The sequence below is a fragment of the Lonchura striata genome, unplaced genomic scaffold (assembly GCF_046129695.1).
Source record: "Lonchura striata isolate bLonStr1 unplaced genomic scaffold, bLonStr1.mat Scaffold_200, whole genome shotgun sequence".
NCBI classification, from domain to species: domain Eukaryota; kingdom Metazoa; phylum Chordata; class Aves; order Passeriformes; family Estrildidae; genus Lonchura; species Lonchura striata.
The window spans coordinates 174,151-182,975 of NW_027461127.1; the positions used below are offsets into that span (position 1 = coordinate 174,151).

At 57.7% G+C, this 8,825-nt stretch overlaps 1 protein-coding gene and 1 long non-coding RNA gene across 2 annotated transcripts; both read left to right on the top strand.

Moving 5' to 3' along the window:
* Window positions 1–3,038: 3,038 nt before the first annotated feature.
* Window positions 3,039–4,379, top strand: LOC144248622 (UBX domain-containing protein 1-like). Its single transcript, XM_077790671.1, has 3 exons — window positions 3,039–3,114; window positions 3,360–3,413; window positions 3,901–4,379. Exons 1-3 carry the CDS (start codon window positions 3,062–3,064, stop codon window positions 4,022–4,024), a joined length of 231 nt encoding a protein of 76 aa, XP_077646797.1. The 5' UTR covers window positions 3,039–3,061; the 3' UTR covers window positions 4,025–4,379.
* Window positions 4,380–4,751: 372 nt separating this feature from the next.
* Window positions 4,752–6,434, top strand: LOC144248624 (uncharacterized). The gene is made up of 4 exons (XR_013341931.1): window positions 4,752–4,874; window positions 5,116–5,262; window positions 5,859–5,910; window positions 6,168–6,434. It is a non-coding gene; the product is annotated as an uncharacterized LOC144248624 (long non-coding RNA).
* The last annotated feature ends 2,391 nt before the right edge of the window (window positions 6,435–8,825 follow it).

Below are 8,825 nucleotides of genomic sequence, written 5' to 3' on the forward strand. Positions count from 1 at the left end.
CTCTCTTTTCTTCTTCTCACGCTCTCCTCTTCTTCTCACTCTCTTCTTCATCTTTCTCCTTTTCTTCTCAGTCTCTTCCTCCTCTCCTCACTTTCTCCTCTTCCTCCTCTCACTTCTTCCTTCTCTCTCTTCTTCTCACTCTCTCCTCTTCTTCTCACTCTCTCCTCTTCTCACACTCTCTTCTTCATCTCTCTCTCTCCTTTTCTCCTCCTCTCTCCTCTTCCTCCTCTCTCCTCTCTCCTCTTCCTCCTCTCTCCTCTTCCTCCTCTCTCCTCTTCCTTCTCTCTCCTCTTCCTCCTCTCTCCTCTTCTTCTCACTCTCCTTCTCTCTCTTATCTTCCTCCTCTCTCTCTCCTTTTCTTCCTCTCACTCCTCTTCCTCCTCTCTTCCTCTTGTCACTCTCTCCTCTCTTCTTCTTCTCACACTCTCTTCATCTCTCCTTTTCTTCTCACTCTCTCCTCTTTCTCCTCTCTCCTCTTCTTCTCACTCTCTCTTCTCACTCTGTCCTCTTCTTCTCACACTCTCTTCATCTCACTCTCTCCTTTCCTTCTCTCTCTTTCCTCTTCCTCTTCTCTCCTCCTTCGCACTCGCTGCTCTTCCTCCTCTCTCCTATTCTTCTTCTCTCTCCTCTTCCTCCTCTCCGTCTCCTCTTCTTCCTCTCACTTTCTCCTCTTCCTCCTCTCTCTTCTTCCTCCTTTCTTCTTCTTCTCACTTCTTCCTCCCACTCTCTCCACTTCTCACTCTCTCCTCTTCATCTCACTCTCTCCTTCTCACTCTCTCCTCTCTCTCATCTTCCTCCTCTCTCCTCTTCTTCCTCTCACTTACTCCTCTTCCTCCTCTCTCTTCCTCTTGTCACTCTCCTTTCCTTCTCACACTCTCTTCTTCCTCTCACACTTTCCTCTTCTTCTTGCTCTCTCCTGTCCTTCTCACACTCTTCTTCATCTCTCTCCCTTTCTTCTCACTCCTCTTCCTCCTCTCTCCTCTTTTTCTTCTCACTCTCTTGTCTTCCTCATCTCTCTTTTTCCTTACTCTCTCCTCTTCCTGCTCTCTCCTTTTCTTCTTCTCCCTCTCTCTCTCCTTATCACTCTCTCCTCTTCTTCTCACTGTCTCCTTCTCTTTCTCTCTTTTTTTTCCTTTCTGTACTTAGAATAAAAAAGCAGGAGTAGAAAATACTGTGCTCCGAGGAAGTAAAAAAAGAAAACAACTTTAAAAATAAAAATTTCTACTCCCTGGGAGCATCAAAGTAAAAATAAAAATTTTTACTCCCTGGTAGCATCAAATTTTCTACTGCTGCGCCTGACAATCTTTTTGGGTAGGGGAGGGGTCTGTCTGGTAGCCACACCCCCACCCTGAATCCTCCCTCTACCCTAACCCCTTCCCTGACCCACCCTCCACCCCCTCCCCCACACCCTGACCCCACCCCTAACCACGCCCCCAATGCTGACCCCCTCCCCCTAACCCCCACCCCGTCCTTACCCCCTCCCCTGGCCTCGCCCCCAGCCACACACCCTCCCCTGACTTCTACTGATACCTATTAAGATACGTATAAAAATCTGAAATAAAATATAATAGGAATAAATGTAAGAAATTATGAAAATATAATTTTCCATCAATATCCATTACAAATCCGAATGTGAATATAAATATGAAAAATAGAAAAATAAAGCATATTGAAATGCAGCTTAAGAGGAAAGCTTTTTTCTTTCGGTTCCTGTCGGGTCGCAGGCAGGCTTTTTGTTCCGTTCTTTCCCGCGCGGACGCTTTGGGGCGTTCGCTGCCGAGGCCGTGCCGGCGGGGACGGCGCGGTGCTGCCGCCGTGTGGGCAGAGAGCGGTACTGCAGCCCCCCAGCCAGTGCCCGGCAAAACCACCGAGTGGCTTGGCGCGGACTCGCTTGAAAAGTGCTGCCGCCTTGTGGGCACAGGGCGGTACTGCAGCCCGGCTGCCTTCTTGGGAGCGGCTAGGCACGGACTCGCTTGAAAAGTGCTGCCGCCTTGTGGACAAAGGGCGGTACTGCAGCCCGGCCGCCCTCTTGGGAGCGGCTTGGCGCGGACTCGCTTGAAAAGTGCTGCCGCTTTGTGGGCACAGGGCGGTACTGCAGCCCCGCCACCCACGGCCGCCCTCTTGCGAGTGGCTTGGCGCAGACTCGCTTGAAAAGTGCTGCCGCCTTGTGAACACAGGGCGGTACTGTGGCCCCACCACCCACGGCCGCCCTCTTGGGAGTGGCTTGGCGCGGACTCGCTTGAAAAGTGCTGCCGCCTTGTGGACAAAGGGCGGTACTGCAGCCCGGCCGCCCGCGGCCTCCCTCTTGCGAGTGGCTTGGCGCGGACTCGCTTGAAAAGTGCTGCCGCCTTGTGGGCACAGGGCGGTACTGCAGCCCGGCTGCCTTCTTGGGAGCGGCTAGGCACGGACTCGCTTGGAAAAGTGCTGCCGCCTTGTGGACAAAGGGCGGTACTGCAGCCCGGCCGCCCTCTTGGGAGCGGCTTGGCGCGGACTCGCTTGAAAAGTGCTGCCGCTTTGTGGGCACAGGGCGGTACTGCAGCCCCGCCACCCACGGCCGCCCTCTTGCGAGTGGCTTGGCGCAGACTCGCTTGAAAAGTGCTGCCGCCTTGTGAACACAGGGCGGTACTGTGGCCCCACCACCCACGGCCGCCCTCTTGGGAGTGGCTTGGCGCGGACTCGCTTGAAAAGTGCTGCCGCCTTGTGGACAAAGGGCGGTACTGCAGCCCGGCCGCCCGCGGCCTCCCTCTTGCGAGTGGCTTGGCGCGGACTCGCTTGAAAAGTGCTGCCGCCTTGTGGGCACAGGGCGGTACTGCAGCCCCCCCAGCCAGCGCCCGGCAAAACCGGCGGGAGGGGCGAGGGGCGGCAGCGAGCGGCGAGCGGGGCGGTGTCTGTGAGTGAGGGGAGGGCTGGAGGCGGCTCCGCGGCGGCGCCGGATTAGGATGGCAGCGGCGAGGGAGGCTTTCTGTCCCGTTCCGGCCGCCGTCCGTACCGGAACGCTTTGTGCCTTTCTGTCCCTCGCCGGCCGCCGTCCCCCACGTGTCGCGAGCCCGGCGCCGCCGTGATGGCGGCGGGCGGTGGGACCGGGCTCGGGCGGCTCTGGAGGCGCTGCTGGAGGTGGGATTCGGGGCCCGGCGCGCTGAGGGCGGCGGCACCGGGGGGACAGCGGGGGAGGGCGGGCGGGAGCAGCCGGAGGGGACCCGGCACCGGGAATGGGATTGGGGGGGGCGGGACACACGGACAGGCCCCGGAGCCCTCGGGACCCCCAAAACTCCACCGGGACCCCCCAAAAAACCCCCCGGGAACCCCTCAGAACCCTCTGGGACCCCCCAAAAATAACCGGGAGCCCCCCGGTCCCGCAGGGCGAAGGCGCTGGCGCTGACCGGGAACCGGGGAGTGGAGCCGGCCATGGACTGGTGAGGGGGGACCCCAAGAACACTCCCGGGACCCCCAAAAATACCCGGCGGGATCCCCCCAAAACAGCCCCGGGATCACCAAAAACAGCCTCGGGAACCCAAAAATTCCCTTCAGAAGCCCCAAAAATCCCCCTGGGACCCTCAAAAACCCCCTGAGACCCCCAAAATTCCCTTCAGGACCCCAACCCCCCCCCCCCCAGGACCCCCAAAATTCCTCCCAAAAACCCCCTGAAACCTCCAAAATTCTCCCCAGGACTCCAAAGCCCTCCCTGGGACGCCCAAAATTCTCTTTGGGACCCCAAAACTCCCCCTGTGACCTCCAAATTTCCCTTTAGGACCCCTGAAATTCCTCCTGGGACCCCCAAAACCCCCTGAGACCCCAAAAGTCCTCCTGGGATGCCCCAAAAACCTTCCAGAACCCCCCAGGACCCCCTCCAATTTTGGGTCCCCCCCGATTCGGGGTTCCCCCCGGTTTTTGGGTCCCCAGGCTGGTGGCTCATGAGGACGACCCCGACTCGGACCCCGAACTCCCCCCGGGTTTGGGGGCGCCGCCCGCGGGCCTGGGGGGGCCCCGGCAGCCGCCGGCCCCCGAGGACGAGACCCAGAAGTGAATTTTGGGGGTCGGGGGGGAATTTGGGGTTTGGGAAGGAAATTTTGGGGTATGGGGAGCTCAGGGATATTTTGGGGTTCAGAGTGGTTAATTTGGGGTTTCAGGGTGTTTATGGGCAGGGTTTTCGGGTATTCTCGGGAGGGCTTTGGGGTATTCTTTGGTGGGTTTTAGGGTATTTTTGGGTGGATTTTTTGGGATATTTTTGGGACGGTTTTGGGTTGGTTTTGAGGCATTTTATGGTGAGTTTTTTGGATATTTTTAGGAGGGTTTGGGTAGTTTTGGGTGGGTTTTTTGGGGGCATTTAGGACGATTTTGGGGTATTTTTGGGTGGGTTTTGGGCTGAAGGCGGCTCAGCGGCGGCGCTGGAGAAGGATGGCAGCGGCGAGGGGGGCCCGGCAGGGCCCTGCCTTTGCCAGCCCCTCCTGCCGCCCTCCTTGGAATGGTTTGGGGCAGTATGGGGTTATTGAGGTAGGAGTAATTATTTTGTTGTTGTTGATTTAATGTGGTGTTTTTTTGTTTGTTTGTTGTTGTCGTTTGATGTATTTGGTTTGTAGAGCAGGAACTGTAGACAGAATCCTGCAGAAGTAATATGGAATTTGTCCTCCCAAAACCCACCCGGCTTCCAACCACTTTCAGCACGTGGTCTTCCTTAGCAGCACATGGTACCCCACACTTGGGAGCCGGTGCACTCTACTTTTCTCTCCTCCTTTGCTGACAGATCTTGCTGAGGCTGAGGACAAAGCCCTACCCCTACACGGACAAGGCAGCAGACCTGGTTCGGGAAGCCAGCGTGCTCCAGGCTGCTCCAGGACTCTGATCAAACATCAGCATCCCCGTCTCTCACGTTGATGGTATGTGGTAACCCCTTAAGAACAGAATTCCACCTTTTCTAACCCTAAGCAGCAAACTGGGGATGGGTAACTCTAGAAATCTAGAAATCCTGTCATGTAAGGACCTCCAGGTTTCAGCCCTCCGTGTGTCCTTGGTATCAGAAGCTGGAATTGCAGAGTTGCCACTTTACCTCCAAACGTAATTTTTGATGTGGTTGTGCCACTTTAACAGTATATGAAATCTCTCTTCGTGTTCTTGCAGCAGCATTTTCGAACCACAATGGAAATCTAGTCCTTCTGCCCGGAGCTGTTCACAGAATTGTGGAATTCCAGATGGGTTTGGATGGGAAGGCACCTTTTTTTTTGCAGCATTAGATTTTTGCAGCATTGCAGCTTTTCAAGCTTCTAAGTAAGTTACTTCATTCAGATTTAAACTCTCTTGAAGCATGCTTGATATGGTTTGTTTTTTTCATTGTTATGTTAGTTTTTGTTTTGGTTTTAATTTGGCTTTCTTTTTTGCCTGGCGTAGGAAAATTTTACAGCTCTCACTTTTTTCTTCTCCAGTTGAGTATTACCAGTGTTACCTTCTTAATTCAAAAACCATTTGCTGTATGGAAAAAGCACCTTGCCTTTGTGAAGGGCCAGGTGGGAACTGTTTTAATGGCCAGTGGCACAGCCCTGTAGCACACAATTCCCAGGAAGTGGGGAGCCCTCTGCCAGGCAGAGCCACCTGGCCAGGTTCCTGCGGGTGCTGCTGCTGTACCCGGCTGATGAGGTGAGAAGCAGCTTGGCTTTACTGCCAAAATAAAACTCACCCGTTTTCCTATGAATCCCAGCAAAGTGGTCCCAAAGGCTCTGTCACTCAGTCTCTGCTTCCATTGGTGTGGAGAGGCTGGATCCCAGTTATCACCCCAGCAGTGCCCCTGCCTCCCTTTTCCCCACTTTTCTGTTCCAGTCGTGCGAAACATTCAGGCTTTGTTTTCTTCCCCCTGCGGTTCACTGCAGATCCCAGAAAACCCACAGGAGGGAAGATCATTCCTTGTGCTTCCACCTCCAGGTGAGAGAGGAGATGGTCACATCCTAGGAGCCTGATTTTGGAATGTTTTATGGAATTGGCCCAGTGGCTTTTACTTCTGGGGTTCCTGGAGTCTGTCCCTGGCAGGTCCAGCCTGTGCTTCAACTGAGAGCCCTCAGTCCGCAGGGAAATGAACCTTTGGGGAAGTTCTTACAGCTCTGCTTAGTGCTTTATGAATGGTGATGATTTTCTGGAAGTAGGCTGTCCATTCTGACCCTTTTTCTTCCCTCTCCCTGCAGACTGTACCTGCTGAGAGGCTGAGGTGAGACCAGGATCTGTAAAATCCCTGACTCTCCGTGTTTTCCTGAGGCTGAGGCCGTGTTTGCTGTCAGTGACGACAGGGTGGGAGATGCTAAACACTGAAAACTTTGGGGTTTTTCCCCTGAACTCCCCAAGACTCTCTGCAGCTGTGCCCTGTCTCTCTCTTGAAAGAGTTTCTGGATTTACAAAGGTTTTTACATTCTGCAATATTTATCTATAACTCGATTAAAAAGAATCATACTGTATCAATGTGGTGTTAATTACTTTGTTTGAGTCGGTTAATTAAAGCAAATTGTTGGTAAGGGGTTTGAACATCCCTTAGTTGGAGCTGGCAGCTCTTATTTAATTTCTCTTCATTCCTTTAATTTCTTTCAATTATTTCTTGAGCCATTACTGCAATTAGGATGTACAGTAAGGACAAGAGCATTTCTGCCCTGCTGGATTGGGAAATCCGAGCCCAATTCCTTGGAGAGATTGAGGGGATGGGGATCTGTGCCTCAAGCTGGGTTTTGACAGTGGGAATTTGGTGAGGAAGGAAGAGGAGAGATCCCACGGAAAGTGGCTGAGGCCAGTTCCGCTGGCTTTGGGTGCTCCTACCCCCGAGAAAATCATCCTGGCTGAAGGGAGCTGGAAGAAGCCAGGGGGCTGCGCCGGGGGCTGTGCAGGGACCCCAAACCCTGGTCAGGGGCGCTGGGCAGTGCCAGCTGCAGAGGAACGCTGCAGAGGGGCTGCGCTGGAGCCCCTCAGCTTCCATGCAGAGATGCTGGCACTGCGGGGCTTTCGGGACACTGCCGAGAGGCTCCGCTGCCAGAGCCGGGGAGTTCTCCCGTTCTTTTCTGTCGTGCTGGGCACTTGGCAAGTCCTTAGAGCCCCGCAGGCTGCCAGTGCCAGCGGAGCAGCTGGAATCACAGACGGTCACACAGAAATCGGGCTGGGAGAGCAAATGAGCCGTTCCATGTTGTTTTTCACAACGCGTTTTGGATTTATACCAGAATCTCTTCTCTCCCCTCAGACGCCGTACCCCTGAGTTCTGAGTTTCCTCACAGAAATGTCTCGGCCTGCACCGGGAAAAAGAAAATTCCCTGGCACGGCGGGGAGCGGCGGGCTTTGGGGGTGCTGGGGCGGCACGGGGGTCCCCGCGCCCCGGCCGGTCTCGGTCAGCCCCGGGAAATCGCCGCCGCCGCCGGCTCGGCCCCGGCGCCGCCCCGGTGCTCCGGCCCGAGAGAGACCCCGACCCGCCCGCCGGGGCAGAGGCGGCACCGCCGGGAGCCGAAGCGGCAGCCCCGGGCCCATCCCGGCGGGCCGGGAGCGATGGCCCCGCCTCCATCCCGGGCGGGCCGGAGCCTCAGGGGCGGGGCCGGGCCGGAGCCTCAGGGGCGGGGCCGGCGCTGGCTCAGGTGCGCGGGACCGCGGGGCACCTGCGTGGGGTGGGGCCGAGCTTATTTAAGTGCCGGGAATCGCTGCAGCCGCCATTTGCTCACTCGGAGCGCGGTGCGGGTGGTGGGTTCTGTGCGGGCTCCGCAGCTTCGCCCGTCTCTCCTTCCCCCCGTTTACTCTTCCTTCCTCCTGCTCCCATTCCCCTTCTTTCCCTGCCTTTCCCCCGTTTTCCTGTCCTCCCCAAAGCCGACTGCTTTCGCTCCCCTTTTGTGCCCCCTTCTACTCTTCCTTCCTTCTGCTCCTATTCCCCTTCTTTGTCTTCCTCCTTTCCTTCTCGTCCCATTTCGGCCTCCCGTCCCACCATCTACCCTTCCTTCGTTTTCTCCATATTTCTGTTTTTTATCCCCTAAACCCACTCTCCCTCCTCCCCCAAACGCGACGCCCCCCACTCGTCCCTCACCTGTCCCTGCCCCGCTGCTCCGTTCCATTCCCCCTCTCTCCCTCCTCTGTCCCGTCCCTCTTTCCCCCTGCCGGCCTTTCCCTTCCCCGCCCGCTTTCCTCCGCAGCCCGACCTCCCTCCCCACCTTCCCGCATGCCCGCTCTGCCTCCTCTCTTCCCGTCCCTTTTTCCTTCTTTCCTCGCAGCCGCGGGGCTCGGGGCGCCGCAGAATAAAGCCCAGAGGGCCGGAGCCGGCGCCCCCCGCCCTCGCTGGGGTCCCCACACGGGGCCGGAGCCGCTCTGCGGGTCCCCCCATTGCAGTCTAATACACGGCCCGACACTGCCGGGGTGCGGCTTTCCCGACATCACACTGGGGGTCGGGCTGGGGGTCGGGAGGGGGTCCTGGGGGGAGGAGGGTGGGGGGGTTAGGAAGGGCCCCCTCATTAGGAGGGGGTCCCGGGGGGAGGAGGGTGGGGGGGGGGATAGGAAGGGCCCCCTCCGGAGGAGGGGGTCCGGGGGAGGGGGGCCAGGGTGGAGGGGGGGGCCTTCCCCCCTCCAGCCCCGGCCCCTCCCCGGGACCCCCTCCTCCGGACCGGGGCCCGGGGGGTTGGGGTGGGGGGGGGGGGCGGGGCCGGGGGGGGGGAGGGGGCGGGGGGGGTGGGGGGGGGGCGGGGGGGAGGGTGGGGGGGGGGGTGGGGGGGAGGGTGGGGGGGGCGGGGGGGTGGGGGGGGGAGCAGGGGGGGGCACGTCACTCTGTGCCGTGAACAGACATTTAAAAAAAAAAAAAACCAAATGGCCGGCCGTTCCCCCCTTCCCACCCC

Excerpts from the sequence above, each read along its gene's own strand:
- LOC144248622 (XM_077790671.1), top strand. The coding sequence starts at position 3,062 with ATGGCGGCGGGCGGTGGGACCGGGCTCGGGCGGCTCTGGAGGCGCTGC. Across the intron at positions 3,115-3,359 it reads CTCTGGAGGCGCTGCTGGAG|GGCGAAGGCGCTGGCGCTGA; the intron begins GTGGGATTCGGG and ends CCGGTCCCGCAG. Across the intron at positions 3,414-3,900 it reads GTGGAGCCGGCCATGGACTG|GCTGGTGGCTCATGAGGACG; the intron begins GTGAGGGGGGAC and ends TTGGGTCCCCAG.